General features: G+C 39.9%; 1 protein-coding gene across 9 annotated transcripts in view; it reads right to left on the bottom strand.

Annotated features, from left to right (window-relative positions):
• Positions 1-2,475: 2,475 nt before the first annotated feature.
• The window catches only part of LOC147108767 (uncharacterized), a 347,177-nt gene continuing 323,577 nt past the window's right edge, over positions 2,476-26,075 (bottom strand). For 6 of the 9 annotated variants that reach the window (XM_086005566.1, XM_086005565.1, XM_086005564.1 and 3 more), the window contains 11 exons: positions 25,462-25,569; positions 22,275-24,944; positions 21,558-21,695; positions 21,238-21,288; positions 20,575-20,997; positions 18,921-19,037; positions 17,231-17,311; positions 17,020-17,112; positions 13,340-13,420; positions 8,661-8,768; positions 2,476-6,131 (listed from right to left, as the gene is read on the bottom strand). In XM_086005566.1, the coding sequence (XP_085861692.1) occupies positions 6,126-6,131; positions 8,661-8,768; positions 13,340-13,420; positions 17,020-17,112; positions 17,231-17,311; positions 18,921-19,037; positions 20,575-20,997; positions 21,238-21,288; positions 21,558-21,695; positions 22,275-24,944; positions 25,462-25,569 (3,876 nt within the window). In that variant the 3' untranslated portion in view covers positions 2,476-6,125. The remainder of the gene's footprint in view (positions 6,132-8,660; positions 8,769-13,339; positions 13,421-17,019; positions 17,113-17,230; positions 17,312-18,920; positions 19,038-20,574; positions 20,998-21,237; positions 21,289-21,557; positions 21,696-22,274; positions 24,945-25,461; positions 25,570-26,075) is intronic. The other 3 variants (XM_086005570.1, XM_086005571.1, XM_086005572.1) reach the window with 3 other exon arrangements.

Genomic DNA, 26,075 nt, shown 5'->3' with positions numbered 1-26,075 from the left:
AGTACGGACAGGGTACTCACGCGTGTGCCAGGAGGAATTGCCGGTTTTCAGCATGCACAGCGCATGCGCTGAAAACCGGCATTTCCTGTCCTCTGGCCCAAGGGGTTAAGAGGCTGAACGCATGCGCGGTATTGGGCAGCGCGTGCGACTTGGATTTCCTGTATTTTTACAGATTTGCGCATGTGTAAAGGCCTCCGGTTTTTACGCATTGAAAAACCACACGTAAGTACTTAGTTTTACAGGTAAGTGGTCTTTTAGTACAATTTAGAAAAAAAATTTCCACAGGTTTATTATTTTTAAAGAATCTACAGTAAGGTAAGTTTAGTTTTAGACCCTAATTTTTAAAAATTTATTTTTTTCAAAAATTCAATTGTTTAAAATAGTTTTTTTTTAAGTTATTCATAGTTAATTTAATTATTGGGATGTTTTTTAAAATTTTATTTAAAGTTTAAGTAGTGTTTTGGGGTGCTGTACTTTTCATGAGTTTGACAGTCTTTACTATCAAACTTATGAATGAAGTTTCCCCTCCCCTGATTGGCTGAACAGTGCTCACCTGATCCCAGCCGGCACATCGCACTAACTACGCCGCTGGGTCAGGTTAGCACAGCGCGCCGAGATCAGAACCGGGCCACTTACAGGAAATCCACTGCGGGCCAGGTTTCAGATGTCGGCGCGCAGGGTAAGTGCACATCGGGGGCTTGCACGCGCGGCAAGCCCCCGACACCAAGTTCTGGGCCAATGTCTTTTGAAAGTTCTCAGAACAAGAACTCAAAATAGTGCAGATAGGAATTTAACACAAATATGGCAACCAGTGTACAAAAAAAATCACCCCGAGGGAATTATACTCCAGCGTATTTCAAGAAGCTTTGTAAATGTCAGTTGAGACTTCACTATTCTGCTGGCAGTCTCTCAGAAGTTTGTGTATCTAACAGCAGTAAAACTAAAAGTACCTTGTAGTACATGACACCAGCATCAAGTAAACCCAATTAAAGCTTCTTACAGGTGTTAAACTGGGTCAGCAAATTATCTTCTCGCCTAACTCTATAAATAGAATTTTACAGTTAACTAATCTGGTGGCATATTTTGCAGATATTTTGTTAAGCGCATCATGTCTGGCAGTGTCTCATAGATCTCCTGAAGAAATGCTGCTGTGACAATCACCGTGTGAATCTTGGTTACTTGTTTCTGCCCCGAGACGTGAAAGAACTATGTATGCATCGGTGATGAATTTGCAGTATTCCTGCTGACAGAATTTGTAAATATGCTCATTTTCCCCAGACAACTTAATAATTCCAATTGCTTGCAAACTTTGTAATGTAAATGTAATTAAATGTTTGAGAATTATTAAATTGTAGAATTTTTTTTTAGAAAGTTTGGATCCAAATTTAAGAATGTTTAGGTAGATGAGGTGAAATTCAATTGTGGCGGGGAACAAATCAGGCAGGGTGTATAACGGGCACCCACGGCGGATCATTTTGTGCTCCTGCCAAAGTTGAATTTCACCCCCGCGGAGCTTATACAAGGAATTGAGCATTTAATCTAGACTGACGCTCCCGTACAGCGCTGAGGGTGTGCAGTACTGGAAGTGCTGCCTTTCAGATGAAGTTTAAACCAAGGCCCCATGTGCCTGTCCAGCTCGACAATCATTCCCGTGGCACTGTGTGAAGAAAAGCAGGGTGTTCTCCCAGTGTCAACCAGCAACACCAAATACACTAACTGGTTGTTCATTCCTTTACTTGTTTGTAGACCTTGCTGTGTGCAATTAGCGGTTGCATTTGGTTACATTACTGTATCTCAAAAGTAATGAATTGGTGAGGAGTGCTTTGAGACATCCCGAGGACATGATAAGGGGCAATATAAATAAATGGTCCTTCTTTATGCGTGGTATTAATTTGTCTGGTAACCTGATTAGTCATATAATACACAATAATTGGTATCCTATTTGAAACCATTCATACTCTATGCAGCATAATCTCTCTGCAATAGGATATGTGTGATGTGGAAAAAAGGTTAGTATTTTGATTTTATTTGGGCTTGTGTGGAAACTTAATTTCGAAAGATTTTTCATACTGTACAAGAATTGTTGAGATTGAGTTGCATGTACAACATGTCTTAATTATGTTTAAAACTTGGCTTAGAAAGTTCAGTTACAACTTTCAAAGAGCCAGCCCAGGCATGGTGGGCCGAACAGCCTCGTTCTGTGCTGCATCATTCTACGAATGGAACCGAAAAAGAAAAAAATCAGTAGTTGAGTGGACATGATCCATAAATTACTATTCATACATGGAAAAACTGCCACTCTCACCCTCAACTCCATGTTTTCATCCTTTTAAATGGAACACAATAAATCAGTTTAATAGATCAGAATGCTGGCATGGAACAAACCAGTTCACCAATATGAATAAAAACTCGAGCTAAGTCAATGATGTAAAATAATTGTAGTTTTGATGAAAAAGAAAACAGCCTTTATGCATAAAAGGTAATATACAGCACTGAAAATGAAGTTTGTATTGCTTTTTGCAATTACCCAGCAGTTACTGAATTTTATTAGGAGGTAATGGTAACATATAAAGGTATTGGCATTCCCATCTGCCTTTTGATTAAGTTTACAGCATTTACAAAAATAAGTCCCATTTTTCAAAACACACTGATAAAATAATTCACCAAGGAAAACCAATGGACAGGAATACAAATGAAAATAAATTCTGAATCTGAAAAAACTTACAAATGGTAGTTAATGGAAAGGAAGGATTTAAACACTCAACAGAGGAAAAGAAATTACTGAAAAATATGAAGTAAACATACAATAATCTCAGAGACACAAAGGATGTGAAACAGCAAATGAAACAAGGAAACAGTTGACCATTAAGCTTTGGCTCATTGGGCAATGATTTTGCACAAAACCTACATTTCGCTGAACTCGGATCCATGTCATGTTGGCACCACTTATGGAATTATAGATCACTGACATGTGTTTTTCAATGGTCTCATTTCCATAATTATTCAATGGTCTCTTGATTTCATAATTCATCTCAGCATGGAGTCAGAGTTGCTTTCCTGCATTATCCACATTTCTCAAAGCACTTAACTCAGTGCTCCATAAATAGAAAATGTATATTTTTTCCCCAAAATGAACAAACAACTAGTCTACAGTTCAAGCTCCGTGCCTTGGCATGCTAAATCTAAATATGGATTTTAAAGTAACTTTTTAGAAAACTAGTGAAGCGAAGAATAGGGGCGATTTCAACCGTGCCCACCCGGCAGAATCCAGGCATTTAAAATAGCCTGTGAGACTTACCTACCGAGGTCACATTCCCTTCTCAGAGTTTCTCCATTTCAACCTGCTCTTCTGAGCAAGTGAGAGGTACACCCACTGGGAACTGGCGGGGTCCTTCTTTAAATATGCAGATCGAACTCTCATGTGGTCATCAGGTCCCGATTGCTATTTTAATCAGAGGGAAGCCGTTACGGCTTTCTTGCCAGTCTAACCTAGCGGAAAGAGGAGCTGGGGCCAGAAAAGGCAAGTGCTTTTATTTTTTTTTGACGTTCCCTGTGGGGCCAGGAGGAGCAGAAGTGATCCTCCAGGTCCCAGAAGGAATGTTTAGACCTCTCCTGCTCCAGACCTCGCTCCCTCCCCCGAGTGCCAGAGTGTGTTCCTTCGGTCCCTGGCAGAGGTCTCCTGCTGCCTGATGTTCCACACCCACCTGCCAGCCAGCTACCGCTTCTCGCCAGTTAAAGCCTTCTGGGCATCGTGCTGCCGAGGTCAAAACGATTTGCCGTCTGCCTCGGCCCCCACCCGCACAACTGCCATTGAAATACTGTCTGCGTTTACATTAGACCACACTAAAAACTTTAATATAGTGATGAAGCTTTCCTAATATCACAACACAGACCATGTTTAGGTACTCACAGGATACTCAGTGATATGCAATTGAATGTGTAACTTCCTGCTTAAAACTTGACTCATTCCTGATCACAACTACCTTTGTAACTTGGCAATATTTTCTGTGGCTCTAAAATCATGCAGTACATTTTCACTACTGATGTTAATCCTTTAAATGAGTTTACAGCCTGCAAAATAGATTTCACTCCAATTTCTTCAAAATGTACTCAACGTTTCCAGAACATCGAGATGATTAATTTTAATCAGCTGGGCCTTAAAATTACACAGTGTGATCCTAGTACATGAATACATAATGTGTTTGAAATCCCTATTTCCATTATTTTAGTGGAGGCATTATTCATTTTAGACAGGTTAACATTTCCACTAAGATAGCAGAGGGGGGGATTTCAGGTGCGTCCATTAAGGGGTAAAAAATTCCGAGATTGTTCTGCCAGCAGGGAGCCGCACTATATTGAGAAATCATAGTGGTGAATGAAAACCATGAGCAGCACACCTGTAATTCTCAAATGTGTGTGGCCAAGCAGGCAAGGTTCTCCACTGGCTATGCAAACTGTGAAAATCGTCCCTTTAGTGTTTGTACGTGAGCATCTCAAAGTATAATTTCAATGCCCTGGATTTTCTGACTAACCCACTGAGTCTAAAACACAGTGCAACAATCCTCCGACAGTTCATCGACAGCTTTGGTGTGCACTGCAGCAAACCCTCTTTATGGTCTGCATCCTCTTGAAGATATAACAAAGGAATGGGCACAGGAGATGTATCTGGCACATTTATTTCACTATGAAGGTAAAAGGATACAATGAACACATACCATAGAGCTGTAAGGGGGAAAAAGCAATGATGGAGCATTTCATATCTATATTAAGGTGCTTCAATGCACTCATGCACACATAAATTCATGTCAGCTGTTGATACAATTGCAAAGATTCTCAAATACTTCATCACTCATGTTCAGTTTAAAATCTTAGGTAAGTCACTAAAACAATCCTATCAAAAATATATTTAGCAATGGTAAACAAACAAACTACAACTGATTAAATGCCAAGTGTGCAAATCTTCTGCTTCTCTCAGCTGTCCATTGCATCATCTAAGCATGCACATGGCATTTGACATCATATGCAACTACATGCAATATGATGGGCAGAACTCAAAGTGCTCAGCACCAACATTGAGTTCAGCACTAACGTCGAGTTTGGTATAAACAATGTCCCATGTCATGCTACGTAGGTAAAGCAGCTCACTTGTATAATCAGTAATGTTTAATATTCCTTTGCAGGCTTTATTATGAACAAACAAGTCAATTTACTGCAACAGCTTTTTTTTAAGAATTCAGAACAAGGTACAAGATACCAGGACACTCGTAGTGCATTGGAATGGTGAGGAAATGATGTTTTAAATGAAAAATTCTGTCCTTTGTGAACCATTGCTAAGTATTTTTACTGAACCACTATTTTGATCATCTTCCTATCGACATCACCTGGAACAGCTAGTTGTGTGCTAACAAACTTCTATCCACTATCTTTTGATTAAGACATCTGTGAAACCTCATTTGCCTAAAATTATTCACTTTCAAATAATTAAGGTTTTTTTTATTTTACAAAAACACGAACTGCTGTCAAACCAAGTGTCAGTTAAAAACCAATACTAGGTTACCATTTGAATATTACAAACCTCAGAGGAGAAATACATCCAATCTTTATCTCGCCAGATAAGCATACTTCAATATAAATTAATGCACATCCAAATTGGGAACCAATATGTGCCATTCATTTCCATAGGATAATTTGTATTATAGGTGCTGACCGTCTTTAGCAGATCAAAAAGAAAAGGAGGAAATTAAATTGACATCCATCGCATAAGCATGTGTTATTAAACATTAGTTGCAAGATTTCTCTTCCATCTTCGTAAAAGGTATTCCCATGGGGGATTTTGCTTGCTGGAAAAGCTCATATACTGTGGAATGATGGTTAGAGGTTCTAGTTTTGATTTTTTTTCCCCTCAACATGCGTTTTCTGTAATTGCAAATGTTTTATTTTCTTGGTGGTGGTTGGAACTGAAATGTTTTTTGCACAGCAGGAGTATATTTTTACATTAATATTGATATTCTTTCCTGGTTCTTCTGTGTGAAATAACAAGGCAGAGAAAGTCTGTGTTGATGATAGCAACAGTATGATTCCATTCTTTTATTCACGGCTTTTTGAGGAGTTGCACTTCCACGTTATTACTCCTGAAGGAGAGAAATAAAAAGTTTATTTAAAAAAAACGCTTATTCCAACAGACCAACCTCCTCAGTTTGGTCGCCCCCACCCCAATTCCAAGAGTCATTCTTCATATTTAGATCTAGAAAGTGTTGGGAGATTATTTGAACATCAGGGAGTGGAACAGCACAGTTAAGTTTGTTTCTGTTCTCATCTGCTGCCACTTTTTCACCAGGAGTCACTGGACAATGATTAAAAGTGGATGATTGTCCCTCTCCTTAGCAAAAGCACATGACAGTTAGGCCAACTGCAGCGTACCATCACTGTTCCAGGTAAGATCAGTTAACTCAGCACAAATGAGGGATTGTTCGTGGGATCATCCTGGTCTGTATAGTTCAGTACCACACCCTGCAGTGTATTTATCCACTAAAGGTATTGGGAGAGTCAGTACTTTTAAAGCGAGTCCTCTAAAGTAACTTGTCCAAACAAAAAGGTGCCAAATATTCATCTTTTATGTGGAGGTGAGCAAGTGGTTAAATGAACAGATGGATACAATGAAAGGTTGACGGTAATGTACTTAGTCACAGTTTTTGCCTACATTTAAAAAAAAATAACGGGTGGATGGTATGGTGGGTTGATGGATCGAACACCATTTTGCAGCAAAATTGGAGTAGTTTTGAAATATTCTCTCAGACTTCAGTACCATGGCTAGAGTGAGGTTGGAAGGGCATCGATTATCCCTTTAATGAGTGTGTTAAAAATCTTGGACATCTGACAGATCAATGCTGACAAATGTGGCTTATGATTGACTGCTGGATTTGAAAAGCACTTCGTTGTCCTACTATTAAATTCAGTATTTAAATCTGGCCACATGTGCCACAGATGGTAAATTAAAATTGAGTGCAATGTTAAGTGAAAAATAAAATGGTTAGCAGCCTAGTATCAGTTATGAATGCTTACTTTATGAATCTTTGCAAATTTCACTTTAGGAATAAATTTCTAACACATCCGCTGCATCTACATAAACTAACAGCTTGACTCTTCAGTAGAGAAAAATAACAGAAGGAGGTATGGAATAAGAAAAGGCCACCTTGTCTGATAACCCTGCACCCTCTGTGGCCATGCAACATTTTCTGTCATGAACTCTATTCAATCTGCTCGGAGAAAAAATAGTAAACCCTTCAAGGAGACAAAGCTATCATTTTAGCCCCTATCCTCAAAAATGCAATGCAGCAGAAACTGAAGGATATTAGTCCGCTCTGTTCAGCTGTCGAGTTACATCCCACGAATGACTTGCCTATTTTCCCAACGGCACATTAACCATCGTGTTCTCTACAGAATGTGATCACCTATTTATAACTTTCAATCTCTTTTTAAGCGGATATTTGTCCAGCTGTATTTGTTTTGAAAGAGTTAGTGCAACATTAATTGCTTTTGCTGAGAGTCTACACCACATATCCACTGCAGTATAGTCTTGTTATTCTAGGGACATTTTTTTGCTTGCCAAAAATTGAATTATACAGCGCTTCAAATTAAGCAATTTAAATACAGAAGCACAGGAGATTCTTTTGCACACTCAACAAATATTTCAGGTTAAGCAAATTCAAATGATGAGGAATAGACTGCAATAAAAAAATTATTTGTTTTCTAGTCTCACTTCACTTGATTTTCCTCTTTAGAACCACTTCCAGTTCTGTGATTGCCATCTTACTTTAGTTAAATAACCCATTTATAAATCTATGTTATTTATGCCCTTTGGCATTTTGAAGAACTGAATTACAACCCCCCCTCAACTGTCTTCTCCAGTGAAAGCAAGTTCAAGTATGTTAGGCTCCCTTCTTAAATGTAGCGCCCCTAGTACCCGGCCCATTCTTGTTGCTCTTCTCTGAACTCACTTGAAAGCATCCTTTCGAAAGGAGAGTGAATAAAATTGTACACAGTATTTTAAATGCGGTCTCATCAGTGAGTTATACGGCATTAGAATACATAATTTGGCTTATAAACAGTTCAAATATTCCTCCAACATATCCTGCTTCTTCTTTACACAGAGTGCAATGTTTCAGTTTTGAAAAAATAAATACTTTTCATAATGTCAAGTAATCATTTTTTCTGCATGTCTTGGCTAATAATAAACATGCTTAATTCTAACTGAGCCATGGCAACAGGTACCCACACAGACACATTGTGTGGGAACTCAGAACGGTGGGTGAAACCCATGGCATTCTGAGTTGAAGCAGTTTTTGGAGGCCAATGGTCAATACAAGGAATGAGATTAACTGTGAACCTACGGGTCAGGCGATTAATGCTCCGCTCTTAGCCAGGAAACTATAAGCTTTCGGGCTACCTTCTTCTCAACCTTGTCTACCTCACGTTGAGTTAAGGTTAATCAATTTTCTGCAAGGAAGCACTAATGAGAGATAAATAAGAGCAATACCAACTGTGTTAACTGAAAGAGATGCAATACTAAGTGATTTGCAAGAGGTAAATGGGAGAAGAGAAATGATTAAACAAAAATATGCTCACATTGCTAACAATAACAATCATATACTGTACTGTACCTTTGCATTCTGCTCTGATTCAGGCTCTGATTCTTTATAAACCACGGCCTTTGTCACTAGCATGTCTGGGTGCTGCTGTTTCACCTCCTTAATTGCAAGAGCCAGAGCCTAGAGTGCACAGTACAATCACGTGAGGCACATAAATTTGGTGTACAGATTTTCCATTGAAAATGTGTATTGCTACTTAATGAAGAAAAAGTTACAGTAACACGTTGATTTTGTAATGATTTCTTTGTGCTATAAAATCTGGCACATAAAGCACATTGTCAGACAGAGGATGAATCATAATCTTACTTAATAAAATACTTCTTAAAAATGCACATTATCCTTGATATTAACCAGATGCGGAAATCACATGAGCAGGAGGGGAGGTGAGCACCAAACCCCACCCCCACCCCAGCAATGTTGAGACTCGGGCAATTTTAACTCCTCGATCTTATCTGCATGCCAACAGTCAGCTACCCGACATGGGCAAGAATGGAATTACAAACGGCAGGAGGGCCCCAGCCGTCATCAGAGGAATGATCGCCGGCAACAAGGTAAGCCACAGGGAGGTGGGTTTCAGGAGGGTCTCTTGGGAGACCAACCATGATGGGTGCCCAAAGCCCTTCCCAGCACTTACCTGGGTGCGAGACACAGTTTCTTCTCCTGCTGCCACATAATCTACTGCCACCCTCTGGCCAACTGCTGCTGCCTATTGGTACAGCGCCTATGCAGAGGAGGCCTGGGAGTTAAAATCTCACGGGCCTCACGCTGCCAAGCTCGGGATGGCTTGTACCCACTTTGGCCCAACCCACACGACTGCCAGCCCAAGTTAAAATTGGGGCTATTGTCTTTAGAGCTGGAAAATTAATGTTAATCATGAATCCCAACAACTTCATATCTTTCATATGTGACTCAAATATTTCACATTTACACAATTTACCCACAGTAGCCGACACAAAATACTGTGGTAAGGATAGCACTTATCACGGAGGTAAATTTTATGATTTACTCCTCCCAGTACAATGCAAGCTCATATTGGGGAGTCAACGTGCTTAAATCACAGTCCGCACAAGTGCTCAATAATAATAAAATATACAGCTCTATGTAGTAATGTAATAAATCTATTTATGAAGTTATATAATAAAACTATTCGCAATAAGAACACAAGAAATAGGATCAGAAGTAGGCCATTCAGCCCTTCAAGCCTGCTCCCCCATTCAATAAGATCATGGCTGATCTTCTACCTCAACACCACCTTCCTGCACTATCCCCATATCCCTTGATTCCCTTAGTATCCAAATCAATCTCTGTCTTGAATATACTTAATGACAGAGCATCCACAACTCTCTGGGGTAGAGAATTCCATAGATTCACAATCCTTTGAGTGAAGAAATTTCTCATCTCAGTCCTAAATGGCCGACCCTTTATTCGGAGACTCTGACCCCTAGTCCTAGACTCCCCGACCAGAGGAAACATCCTCCCAGCATCTACCCTGTCAAGTCCCTTAAGAATTTTATACATTTTAATGAGATTACCTCTCATTCTTCTAAACTCTAGGGAATATAGGCCTAGTCTCCTCAATCTCTCCTCAGACAATCCCCCCCCCATCCCAGGAATCAGTCTAGTGAACCATCATTGCACTTCACTCTAAGGTAAGCATATCCTTCCTTGGGTAAGGAGACCAAAATTGTACACAGTACTCCAGATGTGGTCTCACCACAGCCCTATATAATTGAAGTAAGACTTCTTTACTCTTGTACTCCAATCCTTTAGTAATAAAGGCTAACATTTCCTAATTGCTCACTGTACCTCCATGTTAACTTTCTGTGATTCATGTACAAGGACACCCAGGTCCCTCTGATTACCAAGAATTCCCAGTCTCTCACCATTTAAAAAATATTCTGCTTTTCTATTTTTACTACCAAAGTGGATAACTTCACATTTCTCCACATTATATTCCATCTACCATGTTCTTGCCCACTCACTTAACCTGTCTATATCCCTTTGCAGCCTCTTTACGTCCTGCTCACAACTTACTTTCCCACTTCGCTTTGTATCCTCTAATTCTGCCTTCTTGAGGATCCCTGATTATAAATCGCTCAACCATTGGTGGCTGTGCCTTCTGTTGCCTAGTCCCTAAGCTTGGAATTCCCTGCCTAAAGCTCTCCGCCCTCCTTAAAACCTGCCTCTTTGACCCAGCTTTTGGTCACCTGCCCTAATTTCTCCTTATGTGGCTGGGTGTCAAATTTTTTGTCTTATAATACTCCTGTGCAGCACCTTGGGACGTTTTACTATGTTAAAGGTGCTATATAAATACAAGTTGTTGTTGTTGCAGCATCGCCAGCAAACTTGGATACATTACACTCGGTCCCCTCATCTAAATCATTGTTGTAGGTTGTAAATAGCTGAGGCCCAAGCACTGATCCTTGCGGCACCCCACTAGTTACAGCCTGCCAACCTGAAAATGACCAGTTTATTCCTACTCTCGGTTTTCTGTCCGTTAACCAATCCTCAATCCATGCTAATATATTACCCCCTATCCCATGAGACCTAATTTTGTATAATAACCTCTTGTGTGGCACCTTATTGAATGCTTTCTGAAAATCCAAATACACCACATCCATTGGTTCCCCTTTATCTGCCTTGCTAGATACAACCAATATTCCCTTTAAGCTGCACAGCGCTCTAGGGGTCCCACACAGCCGGCGAGCCGGCTTTTAAATTGAAAAAAAAAAACCACACATGCGTGGAATTTTGAATGGGCCGCACAGCCCAAAAGAGAACAAGAGGTAACATTGGTTACAACCTCAAAAAACTCTTAGATTTGTCAAACACGATTTCCCTTTCATAAATTTGATTTGACTCTGCCTAATCCTATGGGCCTGAATTTGCGGTCGGAGGCTTCCCACGGGCGAATGCTTCCGAGCCACAAGAAAAGTACGAACCTACCCGATGGTCCCGGAGGTTCGTAGACTCGCGCTCCTGGGCCTCTGTGTATGCATGCATAAAGACCCATGTATCCCAGGGCGCACGCGGTTCGCAAGAGTCCCTGGGATCACGTGAGCCAGGGCAACCAATCAAAATGGGGGATCCCCATTATGCTTATGGTGATTATATTTACATACGGAATTCCCATAAGCATGAATAGGAATCCCCTAAAAACACAATTACATAGCTGTTAAATAAAAATAAATCATTACATGTTCAAAATTAATTAAAATACAATTCAATTAAACATTTAAAGCAAAAATTTGATATTTTGAAAAATAAATTTAAACATTTTAAAGGGGCTAAAAATAACCTACAACTAATTTAAGTTTTTTTTAATGTTTAAATAATTTTTAAAAATATATATTTATTTAAACTGTTACGCCGGTAAAAGGCAGCCCTACGCCTGCTTTTACCGGGCGTAAAAGTTTCACGGGCATTCGCTGGGCAAGTAGCCCAACTCTCTGCCAGCGAATGTCCAATTCCCAGGGATGCGGACAATCTGTCAAGCTGAAGCTTGACAGATCGCAAGTTCTGGATTTTCGCACACGCGCAGTGCACACGGTATCCTGGAACTTGCGGGGCACTGATGCCCGCATGTGCACCGCATACATGGTCATAGGCCCAGGAAAATCTGGGCCATTATTATTTTCTAAGTACCCTGTTACCACATCCCTAATGGCCCAGAAATTAGGTTCGGGGGCTTGCCGCGCGTGCAAGCCCCCGATGTGCACTTACCCGGCGCGCCGACAGCTGAAGCCTGGGCCTGCTTGGAATTCCTGTCACTGGCCCGGTTCAGGTGTCGGCGCGCTGTGCTTGCCTGGTCCAGCGGCGTAGTTAGTTCGATGTGCCGGCTGGGATCAGGTGAGCACTGGGCAGCCAATCAGGGGAGGGAAAACTTCATTCATGAGTTTGATAGTAAGAACTGTCAAACTCATGAAAACTACGGGCGCCCAAAACACTACTAAAACTTTAAATAAAATTTTAAAAAACATCCCACTAATTAAATGAACTATAAATAACTTTAAAAAACTATTTTAAACAATTAATCAAATTTTTGAAAAAAATAATTTTTTAAGAAATCGGGTCTAAAAATACACTTACCTTACTGGAAAGTCCTTAAAAACAATAAAGCTGTGGAAAAAATATTATAATTTTAAAAAGTAGACCACTTACCTTAAAGAATCAAGTCCTTAGGTCTCCTTTTTACATTTCTAAAAAGTTGAGGCCCTTACACACGGGCAAACCTGTCAAAGAGAAGGAAGTTCAACGCGTGCACGCAGAGTCCTGCGCGCACGCGTTGGACCTCTGAACCCCTTGGAGGAAATGCCGGTTTCCCACGCATGCTGAAATCCGGCACTTCCAACAGGCCCACGCGTGAGTACCCCGTCCGTACTCACGCGTTGGGACCGGAATTAGTGGGCCATTAATAGATTCTTGCATTTTCCCTACTACTGTGGGAATGATTTCCTCTATTTGATCTTTAGGAAAATCGTATACACCTTCTTTGTTTCACCATAAGTGGATTGTCGATGTCACTACTCGTAGTGGCCAATTACATTTTCCCCCCCATTGTTGGCTACAGAAAATAATACACAAATGCATAATCAGAAACTCCTCTTTCCTTTCATTCAGCATCACATACTTTTGCGAAAATTATGTTACGGAAAGACTGTGCATGTTGGATAATGCAAAGCGTTTCGTACCTGGTCTTGGTCAACATCGGCATCGCCAGTGATGATGATTCTTTTCTCAATCCTGGTTTCTGAGAATCCACCTTTCACTGACTGAATACATAATAAAGTCCATTTGTTAGTAACTATTATAAGTTCAACAGAAAAATCTGCTCTGCCAGCCTGTACCTCAGCTCTGTGGACTGTCATTGGGGTGTGTCCTATGGGCAGAGAGTTGGGAAACCAGAAACTAGCTGTGTGGATTTCTCAACAACTGAGTGTGCTGACGCTCAAACATGGCAATTGGTTTTTCTGTGCATGTCAGACACCCAACTGATCAAAATAAAAATCAAGATATTAAGGGAACCAGATAGGGTAGTAGAGAGAAACTATTTCCGCTGGTTGGGAAGTCTTGGACTAGGGGACATAGTCTAAAATTAGAGCCAGACCTTACAGGAGTGAAATTAGGAAACACTTCTACACACAAAGGTTGATGAAAGTTTGGAACTCTCTTCCACAAATGGCAATTGATGCTAGATCGATTGTTAATTTTAAATCAGAGATTGATAGATTTTTGTTAACCAAAGGTATTAAGGGATATGAGGCAAAGGCGGGTATATGGAGTTAGGTCACAGATCAGCCATGATCTCATTGAATGGTAGAGTGGGTTCGAGGGGCTAAATGGCCTACTCCAGTTCCTCCGTTCCTATGACCAGAAAAATCAAACCAGACAATTGTTTGACACAGAATCAAAAAATCCATTACCAAAAAAGAACATGAAAAATAAGCATAATTCCAGCCACACATCATTTCAACTGTCTTGACAACTTTATCCTCGGTCTTAGCTAAAGTTTAATTATTGTACAAAAGGGGTCAGACCTTAGTACAGTGTAATCTACGTTAAGGACTAATTTGCTGTTGACCATGAATTATCATCAGCTTGGCTCAGTGAGCCCTCCTGCCTCAGAGTCAGAAGTCTGTGGGTTCAAGCCCCACACCAGAATTTGAGCAGATAATCTAGGCTGGCATTTCAGTGTAGTACCGTACTGAGGGGTGTTGCATTGTCAGAGGTGCCATCTCTTGGATGAGATGATAAATGAGACCTCATCTGTCTGTTCCAGTGGTTCAGGTGGATGTAAAAAATCCATGGAGCTATTGAAAGAGTAGGGAGTTCTCTCAGTGTCCTGGGCAGCATTCCTCCCTGAACCAATACTCCAAAACAGATTATCTGGTCATTCAATTCATTTGCTGGGGCCTTGCTGTGCACAAATTGGCAATCACATTTCCCTACATAACCACCTATTTCAGCTGGATTCGGCCATTTTATTTCCTGCACAATGAAAAAATGACATTGCAATGCAAGCTATATTTACAATGAACTCATTTCTTCAGTGGTACACATTTGTTGGTGTGGCTGTCTCTGTCATTAGTTTCTGTACTGCGGCTATGATTGTGCCCTATTAGGACATGCTCACCTAGCTGTGGAAGTAACAGATGGTGGCACATAACCAACTGGTGAACTGTGACGTAATAAAACTCACTATGCACTTGGTTCGAGTATAAAGCAAGGCTTTAATCAGCTTGTTTCAAAACATGGAGGTCTAGTTATCTTTCACTAGTTCCTGTTTACAAAATGTCCCGGTCAAGCTGGGCCCACGCCCGAGTATTTATACTCCTTGGACGGCGCCACCAGCTGGCCGCCCAGTGTTATTTCATGAGTCTTTCTTCATGGATCATAAGATTCATAACAAACTGCATGGGATACACGAGGTCTGCTATGGAGGTTGAACAATGTAGAAGCCAGATGTTATGGTACAAAGCATGGGCTGGTGGATGATCATTCAAGTGCAGACACTGATCGAGCAGGGAAGTGTGCAGAGTATCAGCATATAACCACATAGAAGCATAGGAGTTTATAGCACAAGAAAAGTCAATGGGTCCTTTGTGCTGAGCCAGCTCTTTGCTGGAGCAATCCAAACCTAATCCCACTACCTTCATAGCTCTGTATTTTCTTCTGGTTCAGATGTTGGTCCACTGTTCTGTTAAAAGATGCAATGGTCTTCGCCTCACTTTCCCTGTGAACATGTCTCTTAATTCTAAACTGATGACCCCCCCCTCCCCTCAAATGACTCTCCAATCAGAGTAAATAGTCATTCCCTATGCACCCTGTCAAAACCCTTTGTAATTTTAAATCTTAAAACATGGGGAAATGAATGACAAATTAAGAAACCATATTAGCCTCGGGAGTGGGTGCAATGGATGTTTTAAAGCTCTGTATGAATGCCAGGAGTCTTAGAATAAAATGGGAGACCTGGAAGTACTTGCTGGGGAGGGAGGTTATGATGGGTATCACAGACACCTGGTTCAATAATTGAAAGTCTGTGGAAAGAGATAAGAGACATGAGGGGAAGAAAACTTACTATTCATGTCTGCTTTGGAGGAGAAGAAATGTGTAGTCAAAAAAAGGGAAGCCTATAAGAACAGATGCGCTTTTTCTGGGTGACTTTTTCTGGGAAATTCATAATGAGCGCAATAGGAGCAAAAACATAATCCGAGACACAATTTGTCAAGAAACCTATGCGGGCAGGAGTGCAATTGGACCCAATATTATGTTAAGGCCAGCTGATTGAGCAGAGCAGGTCAGAGTCAGAACACCCTGGCAACAGTGACCCGAATATGGTGGAGTTTCTTGGACTTATATTAAAATGGAGCAGGAGTACAACCAAACATTCAACTTTCGAAAGGCAGATTTTGAGTAGATAAGGGATGAGCCAAGGAAACTGGACTATATAGCACGATTAGAAGGATAAGGCATGGAAGAAAATTGGATCTCATTTAGAAATACTATACACAGAGTACAAAACAGATACATACTTCATAAATGTTATTGGAGTTTTTTGAGAAAATAATGGCCCTTGTTGACCATGGAAATTCTGTGGATGTGATACATTTAGATTTCACCAAGGTTTTTAATACTTTGCCACACAAGCATGTAATAACAAGGTAAGCTTCGGAGGTGGACATGAAAATTGGATATCTAGAGGAAGCAAAAGGTGGTTGTGAATGGAGCTTGCTGACCTGGCAAGGGCTCACTAGTCAGGTGCCAAAGCGATTGGGAGCTGGGGTCAGCCTTGGCTCAGTGGTCGCACTCTCGCCTCTGAGCAAGGTGGTCATGGTTTCAAGCCCCACTTAGAAATTGAACACATAATCTCAGTGGACATGCCAGTGCAGTACTGAGGGAGCGTTGTACTGTCGGAGATACGGTCTTTCGGACGAGATGTAAAACTGAGGCTCTCGGGTAGATGTAAAAGATTCCACGGCCCCTTTTTCAAACAGCAGGGCAGTTCGCCCAGTGTCCTGGCCAATATTTATCCCTCAACCAACAAAACCAAAAACAGATGATCTGGCACCACTGCACAGTTACCACTGCTGGTATTTTAACAACTCAAATATTTGCTTTCACAAGCAGAAACAGGAATTTTGGAATATAATCTCAAGGAAGGAATGTGAACCTCCTTAGCTGATAAAGCAAGATTAGAAATGAACACTCAAGGTCATCACAACCTCTCTTTTTAGTTCAACATTTCTTGCCAAAAGTAATGTGCTATCTTTAACACCTATCCAACTGTGCCTGGAATTTAACAACAAATAGTTTCATTTGCATAGCTGTGGGCACATTCTCAGTGTAAATGGCCTATCAACAACAGTGTTACCTTGGTGATATGAGTAGTAGTTGATGTGGATATGGTTTCCGAAGTAACAGACTGAGAGCTTGTTACGGTTGCAGCTCCACTGCTACTGTCAACCTGAAAAACATGTAAAACATGCACAGCTTACAGGAGACTTCCAGGCACAAAGGACTGTTCTAGCCCCAAGGAAAAATAGAAATCTTGAAAATTTCTTATGCAAGATTCAGCAACCTACAGCTGATGTGGACACAATTTCCGAGACCATATTTTGAGAGCTCGTAACAGCTTCATTCCCCGGACCTGGACTATTGGTAACCTACAATAAAAAACAAAAAACATACAACTCACATTAAACAGGTCTTACAGCACTGAAATATATTGCTTTCTCTTATCTTAGAATGAATTCACAGATTTTGTCCTTTCATCGGGGAGCTGTGCTCAAAACTGTAGCATCAATTCTTCGACCTATGCTCCCTTCGAGTGTAGGATCGCTGAATTTACCGGATTCAACTCGTGAACGACATTAGTGTGTGCCGGTCTGCCCATGGAAATGTACATAAACGGATCAAAAATAAATGTGGGCCTAAAAAAAACTAAAGTAAGTAAATAATTATGTGGTGCAAATCGGCAATTTATTTTCAGATCTGATAGAAGTACACATAACCTGGTAAACAAATCCATGGTTGTTACGTTGCTGTATTGCCCAGATTTATTTTCAAGTTAGGAGTAATTTATATGATTTTATATTGACTATTAATGATATGAATGTTACATCTCAGGAGTGGGCCACTTAAAAAGAGAACTTGCATTGAAATGCCACCTTTCAAAAGCTCAGGATGTCCCAAAGCACTTCACAGCTAACAAATTACTTTTGAAGTACAGTAACTGTTGCAATGTAAGTAAACGCGGCTGTCAATTAGTGTACAGCACGGCCCCACAAATAGCAATGAGATAGTCATTACTTGTTTTTCTTAGCAATGTTGCTTGAGGGATAAATACTGGCCAGGACACCAGGAGAACTCCATTGCTCTTCTTCAAATAGTGCCATGGGATCTTTTACATCACCTGAGAGGACAGACGGGGCCTCGGCTTAACGTCTCGTCTGAAAGACGGCACAGCTCAGTACTGCATTGAAGTGTCAGCCTCGATTATGTGCTCAAGTCTCCGGTATGGGGTACAAACCCATGACCTTCTGGCTCAGAGGCAAGAGGGCTACCACTGAGCTGACATGGTGTACAACATGGACCTTCGCAGGCCACGCATAGGGGTGGAAATTGGGCGGAAGTGCAAAACGGGTGGTATCGCATCAGCCACCTGTTATATGCCCTGCCCGATATTTAGTTCCTTTGAAGTCAATGGAACTGAATATCGGGCGGGGCATATAACAGGCGACCGATGTTCTAACATCCATTTCTGTGCTACAAGAGACAAATTTCACCCATTGAGTTTAAATTATCAGTTTGCAAGCATCTTAAACTGCACATACTAACAGATACAAGTTTCCTGATTGAGGATCTATCCATTAATGTGACAACATTAGGAACATTCCTTTTTAAACCTCCAAACAAAGGAAAATCAAACAGGACAAACTAGCAATTAAGAAATGGAAGTGCAAATAGGACAGAGTACCAGGGGCTCTGTGGGACGGAATGCCAGGGCTCACAGCTGCCTTTGGCATCTGGGCTGTGGCTTGAACACACTTGCCATAACTCCAGTTCTGCTGACCACGAAGGAAAGGAAAACCAGCTGGAGCCAATCTGCTACTGCCTGTTTTATGCCATGGAACAAGTAGGTATCAAGTTTAACTATTGATTTAATTCTTCCACCTACAAAACTGTGTTGCACTTCCCTCCGGGCTCACCTCCACCCCTATACTGACTACTCTCTGGCTTCTATTAAGAACAAGCAAATTAAACCCTGAATACCTGGGTGGTTTTAGTGGTTGTTTTCATCTCAAATGGCAAAGATGTTTCTTTGGAGGAAGTTTCTGTCTTTAGAGTAGATACCTCACTTGCCAGTCCAGTTTTTGTTTTCATAATGCCCTATAAAATAAAAATACCCACATTTGTTTAATGTAATTGTCTATTATTCTTTAGACTTGATTTACGCACACTGCCATCGGCACACGAAGAAACATTTCCACGTTACTTACTTCTGTCAAGCCTGAAACAAAGTCGAGATGTATTCAACCTCACAAATTATCTTCTACATTAAAAAAAATCTCCATTATAACTCCTTAAATTAAATATATGATTATATCTTTAAATTTTGCCCATGAAATTACTTCATTTTCATGTAATTTTAAGCAGATGTAAATACAAAGGCCCCAAAATTAACCAGTGATACATGTGCCCAAATGCCCAATTCCTTTCTCGCCCTTTTGTGGCGGCAATAACCCACTTGTTATATATGCTGAATTCCCAAAGAAAGGAATCTGAAATGAAGCAACAAGCGTTTGTATCAGAGTATCCCGTGGCATAATTTCAGGGCCAAAGTCTTTGAAAGATAAAACTGGACAGGATTTGGTGAATAATAATATTGAGTAAGCTTACCACACAAAAACAGGGAAAAAAGACACAAGACAAGACAACAATCCCAGCTCATGTACAGTAAATACATAACAAATAATACAACAGTAGTCTCTTAAAGGAGTTACATATTGCTACATACCGTTATGTATGTGCTGACTAACCTGGGTTAACATTTTCAAACTTGTATTGGTTCTTTAAAAAAACATTTATTGCTGACCAGGCCCCTAGCAGAACCAAAACTGGCGTTCTGGATTGCAGCTCCAAATAGTAAGGCTGCCGTCCCAGAATCTATTTAATAAAAGCAAAACACTAACCTACAGTTTAAATAAAATTATCACAATTGCTGAGGAAATGGATCCAAGCTACTGGAAAATGCTAAAAGTAAACGTTCTTTAGATTCCGATCGAAGTGCACAGCTCCTTTAATAGAAAAACCACTGTTGTAAGCAAATTGCTGCTTTTATTCAATATTTCTGATGTGCAAACACTGCAGAATAGGTAGGAACAAATGTCATTTAGTTCCTTTAATAAAAACCATTCGTGTTAACAAGCACATGCTCTAGTAATACAGATGATACAGTTAGTGTAATGTTACATTGTTAGAAGAAATACACATGCCTTTATAATGCATTCACTGACGATCACAAGTTAGACTAAAGCATTCATTTACATAAATAAAAGTTAAAAAAAAAGAAAATCTGAGACATAAAATAGAAACTGTTCAAATTACACAGGTCAGTCAGCATCTGTTGAGAGAAAAGGCAGGTTACAACATTTCAGGTGAACTGCAAAGGGCATACACCCAAAACGTTAACCTGTCCTTTTTCTTCACAGATGCTCACTAACTTGCTCTAATTCCAACAACTTGTTTTCAAATTTATAGAATTGCATGGCTTTGTAACTTAGTAGGCTTCAGCAAATTTAATCTATTGCGATGGACTTTGGGGAAGCAAGCAATTGGTTGAGATGGTTACAGTTTTACACACACTGAAAGGTGAAATGTAGAAGGTGAGGACATGCATTCTGTTTCCTAAAGGGTGTTAAGTTACCTCATGTTGAGGTTTTTCTTGAGAGTCTTCAGGTTCGTGGTCAATGCTTTTGTGTTGGTCCTCCCCATCCTCTTGAGCAGGCTGTCCTTCAGTACTTTTGGCAGGCAGAGTAATGACATTGGTTTCAGAGGTGGCACTGTCTATTCTTTCTCGTTTACCCGTCTTGGTTTGTGTTGATAACTTCTTCACTTCCAATACTCCGTCAATTTCTTCCACTTTGCCTGGCACTGTAAATTCTCTCTCGGCTTCAGTATGCCCTGAGGAGTTTGTAGGGATGTTTGAATGTTTGTGTTCAACCTCCACACCGGTCTCCTTTGTCACCAACGTCTGGACCACAAGCTCTTGCATCTGCTCCATGACTTCTTCAGATTCTTGTTTGGCTGTCATCGACCTCCTTTGCGGTTCCTGCTTTGCTTCAGTTCTCTGAGCAAGAAAGAATGGTGAAGATCAAGACAATAAGGATCAAAAAGCTACATAGATTGAATGTGAATGGTATAGATCAATGAAAAAAAAAAAATCTGTATTCAACTAGAGGAATTATGAAGATGGTCAAAAATAATCAAAACATGACCGTGGACAAACAGTTGAAGTGACACATGGGTAGTATGAAGAAACAGATGAATTAAGGTCTAAACAGGTTGTTAATTAATTAAAATCAGCAACCTGGGATTTGTCAGATTCTTCTTCATGTATTTCATGTGGAGATAACGCCTCCTGTAAGATGAAAAAATGTTCATAAAATAACAGCATATTGTTCTTGCTTTTTGAGATAGATGGAGTGGCAGGTTTGTGAAAACCTGAGTAGCAGCTGTGATTACAAATGGAGCAGCCCCAAACTCAGAATAAAATAAACAGGCAATTAGCAGAAAACACAAAGAAAGCTTGCAATGCCAGTAGCAAGATGCAAAAATACTTAATTCACATGACGAGAGAACAAACTTTCAAATCATATATAAATGTGAAGTTCAGTAAGAGTTAAACACCTGTGTGATATTTACTGAAGTAACAGTATCTCCTAACGTCTCCCCTTTTACTGGTGATTTCCCTGGAGATTTTGAAGCTTCCTGTGAAGGGTTTATTTCCCCGTCTTCCAAGGCACATTCATGAGCAGCAGGTTTAGTCTAAACAGACAAAAGCATTAGTCAAAAGCTGAATGGGAGAATTCAGAAAGCAGTCTTCACTGTTAAATGGCACAGCAGCAAAACAGTTTGGGAGCTAGCACCACAGCAATAGCAGGAAATCAGCCACAAATAATTGTTTTGACAGGCATTAGTATGCTTAAAGGGAAGGAACAGAGCAGTGAAGAGAAAGAAAACAAACTAAGCAAGGGGAAGTCACAGCCTATTCTTTTTCAGAGTATCAAAATGCAACTTTCTAGCAATGAGAGAAAAGCATTGACTTTTTTTTGTGGAGACGCTTCAACAGTTGCCTAGACAGACTGTTTTCATTGCTGCCAAAGGTCAATTTGGCTAGATCGATTGACATTTGCAGTTGCAAAATTCCAAATGGTCTAAATAAAAAAGGAAGCAAATTAATGGATTGAATACAATGCTAGGCATTTAGCAATACGCACGACTAAAACATAAAATAGCAATTTAGAAATAAGCTCGTTTCAAGCTATGTAAACTTGTGATGTAAAATGCATTTGACAAAACATGCTGGAACAAGGTTTCCTTGTGACAATTCACATGAAGAGTTACCACTGCTTCTGTCAATTCCACTTCACAGCCTGAATCCGGTGATCCAACTTCAGAAATCTGTGCAGCATATTCCAACGCTTTAACTGGCTTTTTTGAGTAAGAATTTTCTCCCAATTTCAATTCAAAATATGATATTTTATCCTTCAGGGTAGCTGACCCCATATCATATACTTCTGCATATCTCTCTTTAAGCTTGGTTGAAGAGTAAATTTCTGTCACCTCCTCTGATGGGTTTGGAAGTTCTCTGCCACGCTTAACTATTGAGCTCTCTTTTCCAGATTTAAGAGAGAGTTTTAAAGGATCTATTTTTGGCACCACTTCAGGAAGTCCTTTTGTGATCCTTATGTACTCAAGTTCTGCGAGTTTATTGGATTTAGGCTCATCATCTCTTGATTTTGATGAAAGCATAACCATTGTTGATGGTTGTACTTTAGACAATGCTTCGACATGAGAAAATTCTGTTTTAAGAATTAAATTCTGGTCGGACAACTCAAGATCAGGTGAATCAGGTTCAGATGATTTTCCTTCAGAATATTCCATTTGAGATTCTGACCTGGAATCTATTTTGTCATTCATAGGAAATAAATGATCAGATTGATCTTGGTTTGTACCCAATGACAGTTCATTGGATAAAAAGCAGTCGTGTTCTGGCAAGTTCTTGGAGTTTGAATAGTCCGATATATCTGCAGAAATATGTATTTTAGATTCATCTCCCACTGTCACTGGGAAACAATCTTTAGATTCTTTCCCTTCATTTGCTTGAGATTCAGATTTAGCAGAATCATTGGCATCACTCTGGGGAACTAGCTTGAACATTTTATCATCCTTTGGTAAAACAGATATAAACTTAGCTCCATCCTCTTCTGCTGTACATGGCTTTGACACTTTCCCAACATCATCTGTTGTACATCGCTTCGATTCCTTTCCATCCACTTCTGCTATACATGGCTTTGACTCTTTCCCAACATCTTCTGGTGTACATGGCTTCAATTCTTTTCCATTCTCTTCTGGTGTACATGGCTTTGACTCTTTCCCAACATCTTCTGGTGTACATGGCTTTGATTCTTTTCCATCCTCTTCTGGTGTACATGGCTTTGATTCTTTTCCATCCTCTTCTGGTGTACATGGCTTTGATTCTTTTCCCTCTTCATTTGGACATGGCTTCAACTCTTTCCCAACATCTTCTGGTGTACATGGCTTTGATTCTTTTCCATCCTCTTCTGGTGTACATGGCTTTGATTCTTTTCCATCTTCGTTTGGACATGGCTTCAATTTTTTCCCAACATCTTCTGGTGTACATGGCTTTGATTCTTTCCCATCCTCTTTTGGACATGGCTTTGATTCTTTTCCATTCTCTTCAGTTGTACATGGTTTTGGCTCTTTTGTGTCCTCTTCTGGTTTTGATGCTTCATCCTCTCCTGTGGAACATAGCTTTGAGTCTTCTCCATCAATTATTAGGGAGCACGCTTCAGACTCTTTTTTATCCCAACTTACAGAACATTGCTGTGACTCTTTGGCATCCTCTCGAGAGGCACAAGGCTTTGACTGTTCTTCAGCTTTATTAGTTTCAATAACATCCAACTGGGAAGCAGCTTTGCACTCAGCTTTTTCAGTAAGTATTGTCAGTGATTCCTTTTCAACCACTGGCAAAATGAATTTACTTTCACACTTTACCTCCTCTTCAAAAATGGACTTGGACTCCTCTTGGCTAGCCACTTGTGTGTCATGCTCTTTCTCGGAGAAATTTAGCTTCGATGCATTCACTTCATCTGAAAGTGATTTGTCTTTGCCAATCACAAAGTGAACTGGCATAAACCCTTGGAAAGTTGTCTTGATTTCTTCTTCCTTCTCTTGGTCATAAGTTTGGGAATCTGTCTTTACTTCTTCTTGCCTGTCGACCAGAGAGCCTGGACCTTTCTTTTGTTCAGCTATTGGAGAACCTGGTTTGGATTCTTTGTTATCGTCCTGTGGGGAAACTGGCTTGGAGTCTCTTTTATGCTCCTTGGACATTGTTTCATCATTTCCAGAGGAAACGGGCTTGGATTCCTCTCCGTTGGTCACTTGCAAAGGCAGCATAGACTCTGCATCTTCAGATGCGAGGGAATCTGGTTTTGAAGAGTCCAAATCTTCTTCAGATTTAGATAGTTCTTTTCCAGTGTTTATTGAAACTTGTTCTGAAGAAGAAGATTCAGTGATGTTAGCAGATTCGTCAACAAGTTGTTTCTTTTCGGAGATTACATGCTCTTCATCTAAAAGCTTCTCGGACACAATTTCTTCAGGTTCAGCTAAGTGTGTTACTATCTCAGGAATCTTTTGTTCATCTGACTTCAACAACTCTGTGCCATTCAATGGAGGAGTTATTGTCCGAGTCTTTTCCTCTAAACCAGTAGTTTCAGAATTGTCTTCTCTTTGAACAACTGATGCAACACAAATTTCTTCAGTCATTGGAGAGGTTGCTTCACACGGCTCATCTTTGTGAAATGCTTCTTTTATAAGCTCCATTTCAGGAGAAGATAGTTCTAATACAATTTGCCTTTTGTCACAAACACGTGATGAAGCCTCAACTGCTTCTTCTTCTTTGGATTCATTTCTGTCACTTTTCATATCAACTACAACTAGTTCTTCTAGCCTAGAAGTTCGTCTTTCTATTATAACCCATTCCTCAGAGCCCTACATTTCAAATATAGAAACTCGTCAACATCATAGTATTCCATGAACAAGCACATAGCAGCAGACATGCATTTCACTTATCTAGATACCTTTATAGTAAAGCATTAATTGTTCTAACTAGATGAAGCTAAAACTCTCAACATACATTTTAGCAACTATATGAAAAGTTATCGTTAAAATGTGGACACAAAGTAATATGGTTTAAAGTCCTTCAACATACAATAATGCTTAGTGATGAAATAAATTAGCTGTATAAATGGGTTAATTGCTAACAAATATTACAATAGAAAACATTTCTTACACTAGTCTATATTTAAATCTTTATATTTAACTATCTGTTTCACATTTGTCCTTGATAAACATTTATTTTAGAAAATATTAACAAATTGGCTGAAAAAACTAATTTCATCACACTGATGTTAGTTCTGCCATTTGAAACTAATCATTATCATCAGTTTATTTGTGCTTGTTTAAATTACAATTCAATGCGATCAAACATATAACTGAAAAGGTCAACCTCAGGGGAAGATGCAAGACTTTTCTTTGCTGAAGTTTCCGGAGATAAGGCAATGGCACCCACTTGAGAAGCAGGCTCTTCCTTCACCTTGTCTTCAGCCCTCGCAGACTGTTAGAAAGGTTAATTAGCTGATGTACCAGAACATATTGCACAACAAACAAATAACAAATGGGTTAGCTTCTTGCTCGTACTTTATATTTTTAGTGGTAAGAGAGACTGGTCAGGTTTTTAAGATAAAGAATATCGAAGCTGATAATTCATGCTTGCATGAAGCCAAACACTGCACTCAGTTACAAAGCACAATATACAACCATTTTAATCAATGCTGGAATTTAAAAGATGCAGAGCTAATTAGCACAATTTCTTCTATCTAGTGGTTGCTTTTATAACTTGTGTTTTATTCAACTTATGTTATTTTAGTAAGAAAACAGATTTTCTTCTTGTACGTTTGAATGGTTATGCACCAACTCATTGCAGTGATTTACACCACTTTCCTCAAGCTATTAAATACCTTCATGGGGGGGGGGGGAAGGGAAGGGTTGAATTTCAAAGCTAAAAAGATTAACTACTGAAAGCTCAATACAAGTGACCAACACAAGTTTAATTAACACCTG

The sequence above is a fragment of the Somniosus microcephalus genome, chromosome 13 (genome assembly GCF_052327205.1).
Source record: "Somniosus microcephalus isolate GS21.2 chromosome 13, FLI_Smic_1.0, whole genome shotgun sequence".
Classification (NCBI taxonomy): domain Eukaryota; kingdom Metazoa; phylum Chordata; class Chondrichthyes; order Squaliformes; family Somniosidae; genus Somniosus; species Somniosus microcephalus.
The sequence above is the reverse complement of the archived record's forward strand: the minus strand, read 5'-3'. Positions and strand labels throughout refer to the sequence as shown.